Below are 18,818 nucleotides of genomic sequence, written 5' to 3' on the forward strand. Positions count from 1 at the left end.
GGCCCTGTATTCCAGCACATCGGATGTTAAATGAAACAATGAACATGAAGTTAAAGTGCCGACTGTCACCTTTAATCTGCATTTACATCCACATAAGGTTAACTTTGTAGGAATTGTGTAACTGTCCAAACACTGTAAGGTATAGTATACAGTATGACATATTAAGTGAAGTTATATCCCCCCACACGTTTTTTTCCCAATCCTACGGCCTACATTTTACTGTCCTCGTCAGCATTCTTTGGAGAGCTCCATTTATAGCTTGCTGAATAGACTGTATACATTCCGTACGTTTAACTGAGCGATTAGCTAAAAGTGCGAGAGGGCCCCCCATCATGGAGAAGGTAAGAGGATGGTACCAACGGCGGAGGGCACTCGGAACTCAACGGTGATTTACATGCTTGTGTAAAGAAATAGCTAGCTACCCTCCAAAAACATTCAGTTTTCTTTTTTTTTGTTGCTGCTTGGCAGACCGGCAAATGCGTTTCCTGTAATCGGGCCCGGGGTTCGCGCGGCTCTGATAGAGCGTCGCCTCTTTAGGACACGAACCGTGACTCATCGCAAACACACAAAACGACTGCACCGTCTCAGGAAAAATGTCCAATTCCCAAAGACGGAGAGAAAATGAAACATGCACGCGCAAACGCTCAATGTAAAAATCAACTTTTAACTCGAATAGAGTACAGCTGGTCCATATGTAACTCCTTTTAAATGTTTTCAGTTGATTTACTACTGAGACGTTTGCAGTACACTTATCCAGACTTTCTATTTTTAAACCATGACTGGATATTTCCTTGTAACGATTACATTTAGCTTGTCTGCATTTTGTCCTTGTCAAGAACACAATAGATAAGAACGACTACACTCCTTTCAGCATATCTTGGCTGGTCATTTAGCTACATCGTATCCTGTACTACATCAAGTCTGCGTTTGAACTTCACAGGGGTCTCTAACTCGAATACATGACCTGGAAAGTTGTTCCACACATTGACACCCCCCTCTCTCTCTCTCTCTCTCTCTCTCTCTCTCTCTCTCTCTCTCTCTCTGTCCCTCCTTCAGGTCACACACACATGGTAAATGGTACATGGTTGGATTTTATATAGCGCCTTTATCCAAAGTGCTGTACAATTGATGCTTCTCATTCACCCATTCATACACACACTCACACACTCACACACAAACCAGCTCATTAGGAGCATTTGGGGGTTAGGTGTCTTGCTCGGGGACACTTCGACACAGCCCGGGTGGGGGATCGAACCGGCGACCCTCCGACTGCCAGATGACTGCTCTTACTGGCTGAGCCATGTCACCCCCATTTTGGCAAGTATAGTATGGGAGCAGTAGGGGAGATCATGTCATTTTGTGAAGACAAAGGGTCAAACAGTTAATGTGTGTGTGTGTGTGTGTGTGTGTGTGTGTGTGTGTGTGTGTGTGTGTGTATGTGGCCTGTTTTAAACATCAATTTCCCCTATATTTGATACAGAGCAAAATTGGGTGTATTTCTTACTACAGTGAAAACATGTATTCTTTCCATTAATAGATACCTCAAGTCTCCTCGTCTCAGGTGCACTTTTAAAATATCTTTGGTGTGCCCAACAATGTAAAGTCCTGTCACAGACAGACAAAAAGACTCGATCATCCACATTTCAGACAGAAATGTTGCAATAATGTTTGCAGCTGTGTCCAAGGTTGAAAGGTGTGTTGCAGTGCATATTACATGAAAGCAAATGTTCACTCCACTACAGTGGTTTCAGAGTATTTAGACCCCTTCACTTTTTGCACATTTTATTGTGTTGTAGTTTTAATTTTAAATGGATAAATCTGGCAAAGTTATTTTTTCTACACTACAAACATCCATCCATCCATTATCTTAACCCGCTTATCCTGAACAGGGTCACGGGGGGCTGGAGCCTATCCCAGCATACATTGGGCGAAAGGCAGGAATACACTCTGGACAGGTCGCCAGTCCATCGCAGGGCACACACACCATTCACTCACACACTCATACCTACGGGCATACCTGATCTCCAATCAGCCTAACCTGCATGTCTTTGGACTGTGGGAGGAAACCGGAGTACCCGGAGGAAACCCATGTAGACACGGGGAGAACATGCAAACTCCACATGGAAGCCCCGGCCGACGGGGATTCGAACCCAGGACCTCCTTGCTGTGAGGCGGCAGTGCTACCCACTGCACCATCTGTGCTGCCTCTATATTAAAACTGAAATATTTAATTTATAGAAGTATTCAGACCCTTAATTTAGTACTTTGTAGAAGCCCATTTGGCAACAATTACAGCTTCATGTCTTCTTGGGTAAGTCCCTACAAGCTTTGCACACCTGGATCTTCCTGCTAGATCCTCTCAAGCTCCATTAGAATGAATGGGAAGTGTCTGTGAACTGCCATCTTCAGGTCTCTCCACAGATGTTTTATGGGGTTTAAGTCTGGACTGGCTGGGCCACTCAAGGACAGTCAGAGACTTGTCCTGAAGCCACTCGAGTGTTGTCTTGGCTGTATGCTTCAGGTCATTGTCATGCTGAACATTAACTCATCCTTCCATAAATTCTGACCAGGCTCCCTTCCAATGAGAAGCACCCCCATAGCATGATGCTGCCACCACCATGCTTCACTGTACAGATGGCATTGGCCAGATGATGAGCAGTGCCTGGTGTTCGCCAGACATAGTGCTTGAAGTTCTGATCAAAGAGTGCAATTTTTGCTCATCAGCCCGGAGAATCTTTTTTCTCATGCTTTTAGAGTCCTTTAAATACTGTTTGGCAAACTCCAAGCAGGCTGTTATGTGCCTTTAACTCAAGAGTGGCTTCCGTCTAGCCACTCTACCATAAAGGCCTGATTGATGGACTGCTGCTGAGATGGTTGTCCTTCCAGCAGGTTCTCCCATCTCTGCAGAGGACTTCCAAAGCTCTCTTAAGAGTTGGGTTCCTGGTCACCTCCCTGACCAAGGCCCTTCTGGCCTGTTGGTTTAACTTGCATAGGCTATAAAGATCTTGGAATCTGGCTAAGTGCTCCCCCTTGTTGCAAATGTGCCGTATTACACTTAAATACCAAAGGGGAGAACCAACTCAATTTTACCACGTTTCACTTCTAACTGAATCACTCCAAGGTAACGTGATCAAAATCAGTGAAATTTTACCACAAAGTGCATACACTAGTCTGCTTGAATAAACCATGTTAGGTTTGAGGTGATCACAAACTGTTCATGTACATTTAAACAAATGTAAATCCGATCTTATAATTGTGAAGCATGTGTGTGGCATTTGTAACAGAGGTGCGGCACAATTGTAAAAACTAAAATAACTGCATAAATTGTTAATATCTGCATAATTTTTCAGGACAAAAAAACATTTGGCTCAAAACAGCATATCCGGCATGGATGTTTAAAACAGCAACCAATTACGAATACCATTTATTAAAATTTATTTTTTGATTTCTCGTCTTTGTCGCTTGTGACAAATAAATTCATGATTAAAACTATTTTAAACTACTGTGTATTAATAGAAACAAAACATAATCTTGATTTAAATGTCCATGTTCATTCGCTTTAAACCAACCGCAAGCAAGCAAATCTGATTCACCAATGTGTTTCAGTAGCCTAGGGTATGCTAACACAAATAGTGAATATCCTCATAAGGCACAATTGTCACACCTGTTACAATTGTGCCTCATAGGTATAGACTTGCTGTTTCATTTCATTCCACATATGCGGATCTGGAACCAGGATATAAATGATCAAAAATAAAATAAAAAACCTAATAATTAATTTAATTTAACTGTCTCAAAAAATGTTTTTTTTACATAACTCGCTCAGAAATTAATTCACAGATCTCAGAATTGCACTCTAGTTAGAGGACAGCACAGTGCATATACACTCACTGAGCACTTTATTAGGAACACCTGTAAACCTACTTATCCACACGATTATCGAATCAGCCAATCGTGTGGCAGCAGTGAGAGAAAATGTGATTTAAGTGACTTTGACAGTGGAATGATTGTTGGTGCCAGACAGGGTGGTTTAAGTATCTCCGAAACTGCTTGTCTCCTGGGATTTTCACACACACTAGTCTCTAGAGTTTGCAGAGAATGGTGTGGAAGAAAAAAACCATCCACCTGGTCAAAGCTGACAGGAAGGTGACAGTAACACAAATAACCACACCTTACAACAGTGGTATGCAGAAGAGGATCTTTGAATACACGCCATGTCAAACGTCTAAGTGGATAGGCCACAGCAGCAGTGAAATAAGTATAATAAATACCTAATAAAGTGCTGACTGAGTGTATGAACCCATGTTCGAATCCGTGCTTATATTTTTGCATGAGAAAATGCTTTTGTTACAAAAGTTTTCAGTACAGTTCGGTTCTCCCCTACTTGGTTGCATTGTTAATGTAGTGTGATTTATCAGCAATTTATAGTCTATGTGTTTTTATTTCTCATAACATCACCAACACGCTGTGCGAAGTTACCTATAAAAGAAGAGCAGTAATTGCAATTGGCCCGTTACTTTCGAGTTGGGAGATATTTGTTGGCTTGGTGTGGTGCGCCACCTTGTGGCAACTTCTGGTAATATAGGCCTACGTAGGCTGCGCACCCTGCCTTCATGTGCATTAGTTTAAAATTGAAAATTCATTTTCTTTTTATATCCGACATTTAGAAAAGTTTCAGATCACCTTCCTATGACCTTTACAGCGGCATTCAGGGTTTCATCTCGTCACTTTCTTATTACCCTCCAATATATAGGACAAGTATACAGTCAGGTCCATAAATATTGGGACATCGACACAATTCTCCTCTTTTTGGCTCTATACACCACCACAATGGATTTGAAATTAAACGAATTGTGTCGATGTCTCAATATTTATGGACCTGACTGTATATGCGCACATACAATATCAGCAATATTAATCACAACACACGATGGCATGAGCTATCACAACACACTAAATAAAAGTTGTATTAATAGGCCACTATTGCACTGTGCTAGACCTACATTGCCAGTGAAACGACTCTTGCCGCTTTCGAACTCATCCCCTGGAAACAGAATTACATATTCATAAAATGACAAACAATTCTGTTCATATGATGGATCATTTGCTCGCCATCAAAATAATACGAAGAGACCAGGTGAGGACTTCATTTCTTCGTTGATAATTGGTGTATTTTAATGGATAGCTACATCGTACATGATTCATATTAGTAGGCTAGTAAGCAATTTACTGGGCCCAGACAGCAAATGATCTAGCAGTAGCCTAGCAGCACTTGTCAAGACTGGTTATCAAGGTAGGCTACTTTCGCCTATTTAGTTGTAGCCCACCGAAATGATGAGCATACATTTCATGAATTTATATTCAAATGTTAATATCTCCAATTATTTTACTTAGCGAACCAAATTAATGTTAATGTATTCGTGTCTTTGTTTGCGTTTCAGAGATGTCCGCTCGTTCTTGTCCCGCCAATTCCAGAGATAATTCAGAAGCTATGAGGGTCTCTGGTCCGTCCTTCTTTCTCAGAAAGGGTGAAATCAAAGGGGGACATCCCTGTGGGACGTATACCACACCGCACATTGCCACGCCTTCTCTGTCCTCAGTTGCGCCGCTTGGGAGTATTGCCTCAAAGCTAAACGAATGGGAGCCGATCGTGCGCAGAGACTTTGTATTCTCCCCGCAGTCGGCGCCCCTGGAGACCTCTGAACCTGCAGACGGAGGGAAATCTCTCTCTCGCCATACACCTGACCGACCCGCCCTTCCTGGATTCAAATTGGCTCCTGGCGCCCATGAAATGAGCAGAATATCAGGCTGGCTACATTCTGGTTGCCCCACTCCCCCAGCACACTCTGGGGCCTTCTCTCTGACTACATCAGCATCAACGGTTAGCCCTGCTCACGCCGCGCCATCTTCCTTTCCGTATGACAATTTCCTTTCACCGACCCGGAATGGGTCAAATTGGGAAAACTACTGGGAGCCTATAGCCACCAGCGATTCCTTCCAACAGCTCTTGCAGCCGGAAAATGTAATTCTCGATGGTTTTGAGAGCACAAGCAATGCCCACCTCAAAAAACTACGTAGCACCATTGCTTCAAGCCACGTTGCTTTTGCTACAGGTGACGCCACAGGTAATAACAAAGAAACTCTGATGTACAAGTAAATTAATGATAATGGTTGGAATAATAATAATCGTAGGAATAAAATAAACTTTTTTTAAACTGTTTTTGCCTTGATATATGTTTTTTGAATCTGTTGTTTGTCAGAGTATGTGAGAAGTTTTCAATAGGCTTTCTTTTCTGGAAATGCAACTGCCCCCGTTTTTGTTCACTTTGAATGAAGGATGAAATCCAATCTACATGTATATTGTTAGAGTGTCTGTTGTTCAATGCTTAATAATTTTAGTTTTCTGTGAATTGCATTATATCATTCTCTGATGCTGATACATATTTGATGATTGTTGCTATATATAACGCACCAGCATGAAAGGTCATCAAAATAATCAGGCTGCCTGAGTATTTTGATGACCTTTACTGTATTTGGGAAATAAAACTGCAAACCATCCATGATATTATTGACTATAATTTGATACGCATCTGAAAATAGGCGTCCGCATTGCACCTTTTTCTAGTACTGTCCACTAGAGGGTGATATCGAGGCACTCTGAGAACACATGCAGCGGAAACTTTATCCATTATCTCAACTCGCTTATCCTGAACAGGGTCGCTGGGGGGCTGGGGGGCTGGGGGGCTGGAGCCTATCCCAGCATACAGTGGGCGAAAGGCAGGAATACACCATGGACGGGTCGCAGGGCACACACACCATTCATTCACACACTCACACCTACGGGCAATTTAGACTCTCCAATCAGCCCAACATGCATGTCTTTGGACTGTGGGAGGAAATCGGAGTACCAGGTAGAAACCCACGCAGACACCACGCAGAGAACGTGCAAACTCCGTAGAGAGGCCCCGGCCGCCGGGGATTCAAATCCAGGACCCTCCTTGCTGTGAGGCGGCAGTGCTACCCACTGCACCATCCGTGCCGCCTGCGAAAACTTTATATAGCGCTGAATTAAGTCGTTGTTCTCGGCAATGATGGCTTGCTAGGCAACAGAAGTAGATTCTCAAGTCTCAGATTGCTTCAGGGTATTTTTATTAGTTCCCATTGGTTGGTCAATATATTTTTCATAAACTAAGCTTCAGCGCTCTGTAAAACCGTCTTTTTTAATCAGGAATAAAGCCACTTAAATTTTGGGTTTCGCAAAAGTGAACTTGAACTTGCTGAGGAGAGCTTGCGTAACACAAATATGCGGGGCATAGGCAGGGAAGTAGGTATGTATGGTACAAAAGCAATCAATTGAATCCATTTGAACGTATTTTGTAAAAGTGTACGGAAATAGGTTTCCGAAGAGTGGGGAACGGTCTCACATTAAAGATTTCAGTCTCAGCCAGAAACAGTGTCAGTATTCAACGAGTATCACCCCTGAGGGGGAAGCAAAAAAAAAAAAACACACACAGACACACACATATGCTTTCCACAGCTGACAAATATGTGCCGGAGGCGCATGAAAACTGACAAAGAAACAGTTGTGATTTCCCCTTATTTTTTACCCTAACGCAGTCTGAATCAAAGGTAGGGTGCAGCCAACCTGTTATGTAACCAACGCCATCAATGTGGCTTCCTTGTGCCAACATTTCTTTCAGATTTCTTTTTTTTGTCATCAAATGTTTTTTTAATTGACTTTATTCATAATGCAATTATGTTCAGTTCAATTCAGTTGTATCATATTAACCTATTTCTATTTTAAACATTTCCCAAAAAAAAAATCCATGTTCTACATTTGCTGCCCTGTTCCTTCATCTTGTTAACATGTTCTCTTCTTTCAAAAGTGCTTTGAACGCAGTGTATGAAAAACCTCTATAGGCTAGTTAATTATATTATTACATTACGAAAGACTGATTAGGCTAAGTGGAGAGTACAAATTGCCTGTATGAATGGTTGAGTAAATGGTATCTGTGCGTCCAATACATGCTGGGATAGGCTCCTGCGACCCTGACCAGAAATAAGCAGTGTAGATGATCGATGGATGAAATAAAAACTGTCAAAACTCACATTTCTATTTACTTACAGTCGTTGGAAGTGGACATTTCAGCGTACGTTTTCGGGAAGGCCTGACACAAATATTTGAGTAATTCATTTTGACGACTTGAGGCCGAAACCCCCACAAGCAACTATTCAAAATAATTTAAATTGGTGTGCAGAATTCTCCGCACATGTTGGTCCTCTGAAATTGCACAAAAATCCATGGTTCATCTACAAGCTTAATAAAAGAAGGCCGCGGGGTGATTTTCTGAAGCCCTTCACCGCACTTAAATTAAACCCGTGTGACGTCTTCCCACCGACAGCATATCTGAACAGACAGATATACGCGTGACAAGTATATTTCAGCTGCTCAAATACCGCTTTGGAAATATTCCTGACAGCGATGTCTTTGAACCTGGCAGTTGACATTTTAATGACCCCAGCAATGACAAAACAACAATACTTACAAGCCATAAAACAGATTTGGGACCTCCTCTGAAATTCCTGCCACGGTTTCGGTGTTCACCCCAACCCCCGACACCCCCTCTGAATTTGTCTGTCGCAGATTTACAAGCGCGGAAAGATCGGTGTTCTTCCATCTGACAAGATTTCAGATAAGTATGTCAAGTTGTTCCATCTCTGGCATGCACAGAGTTCAGGTTAAGGTACACATTACCCCCTGTGCGAGTTTTGTGGTCAATGGCATTCCCAAGGAAATTCACAAAGTTATTCACAAGGGAAATAAAGGATACGGGAAACATTTAAATCAAATGGTATAAATAAGCGTTCGGTTTCTCAATCGTTTATTTAAAAAAAAAAAGTATTCCCAGTTCACACTTCACTCCAAAGCTTTGATGATAAATCTCTTAATAATAATAAAACAGTCATTTATTTTTGATGGAGAATTAAAATTGGCAGAACAGCACATTACATGGGTACGCTCAAGTTACCACTAAAGGCTCAGTGATCAAGACCATACAGTACAGTGTACACTTTGATTGTATACCATACTTCCTTCAGAATTGAGAACAGATCCCCATGACCAGTCGCAGTCACATTCGCCCAGTTAAAGGCGTGTCACTGATTCAATGATTGTACAAGGACCTTTGCTTCCGGGACAGACACCATAACGACGCGACAAGCTGTCGTCTGAAGTCAACTGGAGGTACAATCAACACCAAACAGAGAGAACACACCATACTTTTCCCATACAGAAATTACTGGGTTCAAATCGCATTTTATGAAATGTACAATTTTTTTGTCGTTTTAATTTAAATACTCAGTGTACACTACACTTCGAATCTGAACGTCGCATTTATTAAATACATTAAAATTTGCAATGTAACAAAAGTATTTTTTTTTTCTGCATATGAAATTCAAAACACCATTTACATGAACAAAAGATGGCTCACTTCATTTTTCTGTGTCCCGTGTGTGTAACACTAGGGTTCCCCCTTGCGGCTAGCTCTCGTATTCTCCAGCTCCAGATCCAGCTCTCGCCTCTGTCATTTCGATTGACATTGTTCACAGACTACTTTATTACAAGAAGAGTGCTGGATAAACCATGAGGTAAGAAAGTGGTTCGAAGATTATCGATCATGCAGAACATGCTAAAGAGAAACAAACAGGAAAAAAAAAAAGATTCTTTGTTGTGAAGGAGAAAGTAAGAAAATGAAAACTAAAAATATATATAGTGTGCATTACAAAATAAAAATTGAATTACACAGCTTTGCTTCTTTGGTTACAAAGTAGGTTGAACAAATTCACAGCTTTCTTTTCCCCCCACCCCTGAAAAATATGCACAAATATTTGTTTTCATTTTAAAATGATAGAGGGGAGTATGGCAATTACTTTTCCATTCGAAGATAAAGAAACTAGAAACAGAAATGAATAGTATTCTTCATCAAAATATCCCACCAAAGATTCATTTTAGATTTCATATCACAATAACTGGTGTTTACCTGTACAAACTTGCTATGCTCTTAATACTTTACACTCTATACAAAATGTACATTCAAACTGGATCTTAACTACTGTAAATAAACAATCCCAAAGTTAAATTGCCTTTAGTGTTAGACCTATACCAGGACTTACTTTATTATTGCCTATATATTTGACTAGTTTATGCAATTCATTGCCCATCCAATGTGTCCAATTATTTTACATTTGAAACGTTTGTAAAACCAAAAGAAAGTCTGTTATTTTTTTCTTGAATAGAACATAATCTGTGGCATTGTTCATTTACATTATGAAAAATAGCAGCCCTGTAATAAATAAAAATGGAAACAGTAAAACTTTAAACGCGATGTATGCGGATTTGATTCATGTTGGAAGGATGGTGTGGTTCTTAGAAGAAGCGCACTTCTCGCAACACGAACAGCAAGGCTCAATTCCATTCCCTTCACCCACCTTACCCACAACCCCCTGCACCACCCTCATCCATTGAACAGTTCTCTCTCCCTCTTCTTACGGAGGTTCCACAAGCCACGCCCCCCCCCCTCCTGCCAACAGGCGATGAGTTGGGGTGGGGGGGGGGGGAAGGTCGGACGCGATTGGCTGGCTGGGCTCTCTTGCGGCCGGTCTGCCGTCACCACCGGGTATGGCTCAACTCCGCCCCTCTGGGCGACTGGCCCCGCCCATATACGCAGCCTAACTCCGCCCCCCCGCCCATTAGATACCATGGCAAAAGAAAAAGCTCTCTGATGATTGTCTAACACAGGGAAGGCCCAAACCGCACACACACACTAAAGCGTGGCCCTTCGCATTGGCGAGCGGACCGTGGCAAACAACACAGACTTGATTTACTTTTCTTTTTTTTTTTTTCTCTGTAATTATTATTACTGTTAAATCTTTTTAAACTGGTGTCGGAAGCGGGTCTTAAGCTTGTTTTTCGGCGCGGTGCAGTCCTGTCCGTCCCCCCCGGCGGAGAAAAGTGCGGGCCTCACGCGGAGGAGACGTTGGGCTGGTGGGGGAGGGGCAGGGGGAGGGGCTGGCCTGCCTCCTGCGGGGCGGGGGCGGGGACGGGGGCGGAGCCGGCGGCCGGTTGCTGCGGGGACGTGCTGCCTGGGCTGGCTAGCTGGGAGGAGAGTTGCGATAGCTGGTCGCTGTTGGCCAGCGATTTGAGCACGGCGTTCTCCCGCTCCAGGACAGAGTTCCGTTCGTACAGCTCTTTGATCTGTTCCTTCAGCACCTCCACCTCCTCTCGCACCGCGTACATCAGATGGCTCTTCACCAGATCCTGCGGGGAGCAACGAGGGCCGGTCAGCGCTAAGCAACACCCGAAACCGGTCGTGCAAGCAAGAACACAGGAGAGGAGTGCGATCTGGGCCGGTGTGGGCGCAGGTTTTTGTTTTAGCCCTGCGCTGAGACGCCTGATTCAACCACTTGACCGATCGTGGTTTTCAATCAAGACCTCGATGAGTCAGTCTAAAACAAAAACTGGCAGCCACACTGACCCTTTTTGGGTTTGATTGGACACCCCTGACAAGCACAGTGCTGCCCTGCTCCTGAAATCAGGGTCCTCGAGGCCTGGGAACTGCTGGTTTTCCACCCTCCCTTTACCTGGGAGTCAGGTCTTGATTGAAAACCATGATCGGTCAAGTGTTTAAATCGGGAGATCATTACCGGGGAGGAAAGAAAACCAGGGCTGGATTCGGATTCAAGGGCCAGATTTGAGGATCTGGCCCTGATGTACTGTAAGGTCTGTGCAAGACTGTGGCCAAAATCTTTACCCCTTCATAACGCACCAATAGAACCCCAGCATACTGACAGCACAGCTCCCTTGGCCCAATGGTTTTAACCGTTAACAGTAAAATTGCTATGGATCTTTTTCAATTGTGTTTCAAAGAGTCAAAAACATTTCAAATGTGTGTCTGACTGAGGTCTGTTCACCATAATCATAACAGAACAACAAACTGAAATAAATCAGCAGCAGAGGATGACTGAGGGAAAGAAATATCAAATTCATAAACGCACTCAAAATGTTTTATGTACATGCATTACACTACAATTGACAAAAGGTCTACAAATGGGTTTTCTTTCTAAGATGGCTTCCACAGTCGAGCCCGAGTGGTTTCACTCAGACAAACCAGGGATTTCCGATATTCTTGCTGACATTGGCTATTTACAATTTAGTCAGTAACAGATGCTTTCAGCCAAATCGACTTACAAAAGTGCATTTTCTGGAAAACAGTGCACAAGTAAGAGTTGGGCAATGTTACAATCACATAAGTGCCATCCATCATCGAGGTAAACAGCTCGGGGGAGAGAATGGTTTGTTTTAACGGAAACATTAGGGTGTTTGTCTGAAAGGGTTTTTTTTTTTTTTTTACATTTACATTTGTTAAGGCCTTGGATAGAGAGAGAATGGTTTGTTTGAATGGAAACATTTGGGTGTTAGTCTGATAAGGGGTTTTTACATGTTTGGAGAAAACAGCTAGTGAATCTGATTGGGTGGGGGTGGGGGGGTGGGATTCGTTCCACCATCAGGGGCCAGATGAGGGACTTTAAAACCAAACCTCACACAAATACTATATTACATTATAGGCATGGGTACAGCATAGTGCATACCCATAACCAGGGACCAGCCTAGAGGTTCCATGTGCTAGGAATACCACAAAGATAAGGACGGTCATGCGAGCCAACTTACCATTGCCTGTTCAATTTTGTTATCGATGGCTACAACACTCGCTCCAGATGCACTGCAGAGGGAGAAAGAAAAACAAACAAAAGTGTGAGATCACATGCTGATGTAACAAATCACTCGTGCTAACTGAAAGCAACGGAATGCCGAACTTTGAAAATGTTCTTTAAAAACCTCCCCTTCAAAGGGCTATGGTCAGAAAGGTGCACGACCCGACTTTGGCACAACACCACTACAAAGACATCACCCCCAGCACCGCCAGTCAGCCACTCCCTTTAGGTAAGTTACCGCATCTCGGCATGCCTGAATCTGGTATCAGATTTGCTCCAGGCAACTATTCCGAATAGTTGAGATAAACAGTCATCATTGCTACCGCCTCTTTCCAGAGGAGCAGGACCACGCAAAGCCCAAAAAATCCTGTCTCCGTCCTGACCCCCACAGCCCCATGCAATGTGGCTTACTCACACCAAAAACTGCACGTCTTAATAAAAACATTTTCATAAATTACAGTATAGAATAACACCGTAAAAGCCAAATTCGCAGCCACTTCTAATTGATCCTCAAAAGCATAAGTGTGGCTCCAACTCCAACACGGGGAGGAAACCCAGTGAACAGGAGGCCCCAAATTCCAACTCTAACTGGGTCAGCTCAAGCACCAGGGGAATCGTAAAAAAATAATAAACAAACGCATGAATCCGTACTAGTACCTCGACATGTTAGGTTACATAACATTCCTTAAGCAGATGTTCTTATCCTCTGAGACTTACAATGTAGGCGCCACCAAGTGTTCAATTCTCGACGGTTAAAATATTCTGTCTGTTCTCAGAAGAAATTCCCGTGGGACACAGATAATAGGTCCACGTTTACGGCTAAATATAACTCAAGTTAACTTGTATATAGCTCCAGTGTGTTCGGTCAATTTTAAAGTAAAAAACCTGAACCTAACTCGACTTATTATCGAAAAAGGAAATAGGAGACGAGACAGGAAACGAAAGGAGACGTTTAACACGAATGTTTAAATTCTTGTTTAAAAAGTTTTATTATGTATAACACACCTAGTCTTTTTTTCTTTTTTTTTCTTTTTTTTAAACCAGCAGAGGCGGTAAGTGGAAGGCTACTGCGCTGAAAACAGACGAAACGTAGCTCTCGCCATTCCGAACTCCATTGTTGAGAAGGCATCGTTCTGCGTTCAAACACTCCCAACGCCCCGTTATAAAAGTCAGCGACGTGTAGAACGGGGGTCCGCATGTGACCAGCGCATTTCATCAGCACAATGCACCGTCCACCTCCACGGGTACATTTTCTGCTGCCAAGCACACCCAGGCAATATGGCAACGTCGGAAAAAAACTGTTAGATTGTTTCTGTATAGGGACATAATATGACGCACATCATCACCTTGGTGCATTTCCAGCCGCCTATAGGCATACTCTAATCCCTTGGCACCGATAAGTATAATGCAAATACTTAAGTCGATTTAACCGAAGCATCCCACAAACAAGAAAGCATACGGGAGCCGTCTTACAAACACAGACACCCGTCCACACCCCCAGAAAAAGATTCCACTGTCAGCGCGCATAAAATGTCTTCAAGCTTATTAAATTTAAACACAGAACCAAAACACTTTTATTTCCGCATGCTAATTTGTAATAGGTACAATTGTACGATACGTTAAATTATATAATCTCAAAAAACGTGCCGCCTTGTACTCATAGCATAGTGCAGTCTAAATGTTTTGTTGTCTCGAAGACACGAGATAACAGGCGAACATTCCGCATAGACGTTTTAGGACCCGTTTATTCAACACACAATCTACATTAGACAACAAGACGAGTTTACTTACTCCGATGAATGCTCAGTCACTAATGTGAACCGCTGCTTTTCTTGATTCTTTTTTTTTTCCAACTAAAAATCGTTACTTCTTCAACCCGTTGCTTACACTCCGTTTCCCCTGCACCACACTACGCGAACACCAGCCCAAATGAACAAAGAGACCTCCCAACAGCAAGCCATTAGGCGGCGCTGGAGGAAAAAGGCAGCCGTCTCTCAGGAGGCAAGCATTCGGCTCCGCGTTTCTTTAGGCAGCTGCTTACCGATTTCACACGGCAGTCAACTTCGATAAAACTAATGAATGGAACAAAATGTATGGGGTGGAAAAACAAACTGGGGAAAAAAATCATAAAATTAAAGGCGAATACGTAGGCTACTTTTGTATCCTGCTACGGTCGATGCCCGAGCTGAGATGGTTATGTAATTAGACCTCATCTTCACTCCAAAGGAGAGGTATTTAAGGTAGCCGAAATTTTGCTAATTGCTTTCCAGTGTGGTCAACCAATAGAGGTCATAAATAGCCAATATTCTGGTAACTGCTTTCCAATATGGTTAACATTCAGAGGTAGGCTAATCCCAAAACAATGTTATAGGATTATCTGTAATTTATACAACCACCCGGGTCTGTTTAACAGTTAAATTCAGTTATGATTTACAGTGAGACGTATGCATGCAATTTTACAACGCAACGGATAACTATTTACATTAAACGGTTCCAAATGCTTATTTTTCCTCCAAATGTGTCCTCGGTGTGCCACGGGCATCGGACACCGCGATCCCCTTGAATATCCTACATGCAGGTCGGCACGGCACTCAATGAAAAGTCAAAACGTGGAAAGACATTTAGCAACACACAGAAAACCCGGAGAGAACACAAGATTGCCCCCACATGATGGAATAACCATGGGACGTTGTGTTGCGACAGTAGTAGTGCGGGATAGCCAACTCTGCAACTTAATTTACCATACATTCATTATACGTAAATGCAAACCCTGAAGGCTACAAACCCATGTTGCGTTTTTGTTTGAAATAATGATTTTAACTATACACAATAAATAATCCGTTTTGTAAAGTAACTTCTTGAGCATGTTAAAAAAAAAAAAAAAAAAAAAAAAAAAAAGAAGAATGATAGGCTACATTGTTGGGATTTACCTGCATCGTCCTCTGTAAGATACCAGATGTCCTGAATACGTGGGTGAGCTGCCAGGTGAACAGGGAAGTGAATAACTGATTTTACACCTCATTCTGCAAAGAAAGTTGTATTTCCAAAGAGAAGAGACCGAACTCGCAGAGGAGTTCAGTAGTTGCGAGATTTAGGAAACTGTAACCCGAGATGCTCTTATAAAGCAATCACGTGTACCAACAAATAAGGCGGGGGAGGAGCTTGGCGCCACGCACGCCCTCATTTCGGACAATTTTCAATATACAGAAAAAAAAAACGATATAGGTAAATTAATGATTTATGATGCGTCTATTCATATGCGATTTGTCTTTCCTTTACGCGCCTATTAAGAATGTTCGGTTTCATTCGGACATAATGCGGGGTTTCAAGAGCCAATGATACATGTTAAAAGTCCAGCATCTTAACTCTCCGTAGCCCACAGATCGTTACCAATAAGTGTGAATGTGTAGAAGGAGTAAAATGGACAGCACTTCTCCAGTATGGATGAAAGCGGCAACATACCATTGTCCATTTATGGTTGCGCCAAACAATCTTTGCGCACACAAACTAACTGGCTCGACAAATGTGACAAATGCATAAATGTGAATTATCAAAATCTCAGGGGAATCAAGATGCTTCCGTTATTATTATTATTATTATTATTATTATTATTATTATTATTATTATTAAGTCTATTATGTCTGTAAAACACTAAATCAAAGTGTTTTACAGAAGAAAGGATTTTGGCCCTAATACTACACACACACATTGTTCATTAAATGACCTGGATATTAATCAAATGCAATAAAACAAGGGATGGCCTAAAATGTTGACAATTGTGTACATTTGCTGAGATTAACGTCACAAACGCTGCTCCGATACCGTGCGTTTTTCCATTAGGGAACTGCACTTAAAAGCTTCTTTTGTGTCCCGATCTAGATAAACATTTTGTCTCCTTTTTCGTGGACGGTGAAATTTATTTCTGGTTTATGTGGTTGGTTATATTCTTCACAAAAGATCCACACAGGACAAGTAGGTCAAAGGCTTTTTGTTCCTTCCGGTGGTGTAATTTCATGGAACTGTCAACACCTACGCACTGTTGAAGCCGGATGGCTACCGGTAATTAAATTTTGGTGCTGGAGAGTTAACCGCATTTGACGCTTTAAGATTAATCCAGGCCGCCACACTAGTTTATAAAGAGGTTCAGTTTAAGATTAATTCCACTCTCGGACAGTCAATGTACACTTAAGCACACGCCGAGCCACACTGGAATGTACACGACTGTAAGGCTTTTAAAACGGGGGGAAAATCTGGTCTGCGAGACCAGATGGGATGACCAATCAGCATGCGCAAAAGTCAACATTAAAAAAAATGTGAAGTTCTTCTGCACGTGGTAGTTTTATATAACGGCTTCTTGCTGCGCGTCACCCTCAGCAAGGACAACGGGAGCAAAACACACCAAGTCACACGTGTCAGCTCACTGACCCTCGCATCAGAACATAAACATAAACACACACACACATATATGCAGGGGGTAAACCCCCCCCCCCCCTTACGCAAATCAAACGAGCTCCAAAGTAGAATGCACATGAGCCACATGGCATCTAATCACTTTAAATCCGATATGACCAATTGCTGGAATTTTTATTCTTATTTACACTGAGGGTGTATAGGCTGAATGAGGACCACATGCGGGGGTTTGCGCGACAAAGTAAATACTGCAGGACAATGCTACGCATTTGTGTAAAATCAACAACAAAGAACAATGCACTTATCCCTCCCCCCCCCTCCCTCCACACACCCGAAAACAACGCAGTAAATCTTGAGGTAATACTGACGACATTCTTAGGCAATTTAGCCTTAAAGAGTCTGAAGAGCTATCGGTAGATCCTGGTTGAGACGATGCGCTTATCCAAGGCTTTTAAAATGCTAACAACTTGACACCTTTAACCAGCATACGATCACAAACATGCGATTAGAATGTTCTTAACTGAATATTCAATGCTGATGTAACGATGATTACTGGTAATTGATACGTTCTAGAACACAAGACATCGAATTCTGGAAGAAAAAAAGAAATAATTCCAAAACACCTTCTTCAAACAAGTGCTCAAGCGAACGACAATCGTAAACTGCGCCCCTGTCCGTTACTTTCTCCTTCAGAAACTATCTCTGAAATGCTCCTCCGATGCAGCGCAAACAGAGACGCAGTCAACAGGTATCAAAAGACAGCTTTTGTCAGGCAGCAGGATAAAAAGTATACAGCGCAAGAAAGCTCGGAGACGACATAGACCCCTGCCGGCAGCCTTTAGTAAGGCAAGTCTTGAACAGTTGGCAATTAGGTTCCTGGGCGACCAGTGTGTATGAAGGTTTTTGGTTTCCACCAAATGAGCCACTTGCCTACGTCAACACGTACACTTGTAGATAAGACTACAATAAAAAGCATCATATAGAGACACAAAACAAGTTATTTGCTGTCAGTCATGCGTTTAGAAATGAATGCGAAAATATCAGTTGGTGTAAATGTTAGGGTTAATTATGTAATTAAGATCAGAAGTTGGCATGAAATCCAGATACAGATACGGCCCTGCTTTTCCAGCCCTGATCTTGAAAGACCAGCACAGAGAAAGCTCACACTACTCAGTATTGTAAACATGAAAGGCCCGTCTCCGTCCCGTCCAAACCCTAATTCCCAATCTGACGCACATCGAAAAACAAATCAATGGGCGTGGCAGAGAACAATACCGTAGCAACGGACGTTTCCTACGGTAAAACATCACCACAAACTGCCAGTCTCCCTCCCGTTCCCGCCTCCAAACAGAAGTACTGACGTGGAACAACGTAGGCAGTCAGTACAAAAAGTACATACAGTGGGCTTCATAATTATTGGCACCCTTGATAAATATGGATCAAATGCATTTATTTATTCATGAATGATTATTTACTATCTATAAAGTAGTGTGCTTTATTACTGATTCAGTGGAATCAACCAATAGGTTGCATCTTTACACAAATAAAAAATGCATTTCCCAAAAATTATTGGCTTAATAATTTGTGCAAACATGACAGCCATAAGTCGTTTCCTATAATTTGCCATAAGGCAAGAG

At 42.4% G+C, this 18,818-nt stretch overlaps 1 protein-coding gene across 2 annotated transcripts in view; it reads right to left on the reverse strand.

Annotated features, from left to right (window-relative positions):
• Positions 1-8,865: 8,865 nt before the first annotated feature.
• Positions 8,866-18,818, reverse strand: part of LOC133126914 (TSC22 domain family protein 2-like) — a 42,247-nt gene continuing 32,294 nt past the window's right edge. For both annotated transcript variants that reach the window (XM_061239414.1, XM_061239413.1), the window contains 2 exons: positions 12,728-12,779; positions 8,866-11,317 (listed from right to left, as the gene is read on the reverse strand). In XM_061239414.1, coding sequence (XP_061095398.1) covers positions 11,021-11,317; positions 12,728-12,779 — 349 coding nt within the window. In that variant the 3' untranslated portion in view covers positions 8,866-11,020. The remainder of the gene's footprint in view (positions 11,318-12,727; positions 12,780-18,818) is intronic.

The sequence above is a fragment of the Conger conger genome, chromosome 4, assembly GCF_963514075.1.
Source record: "Conger conger chromosome 4, fConCon1.1, whole genome shotgun sequence".
NCBI lineage: Eukaryota > Metazoa > Chordata > Actinopteri > Anguilliformes > Congridae > Conger > Conger conger.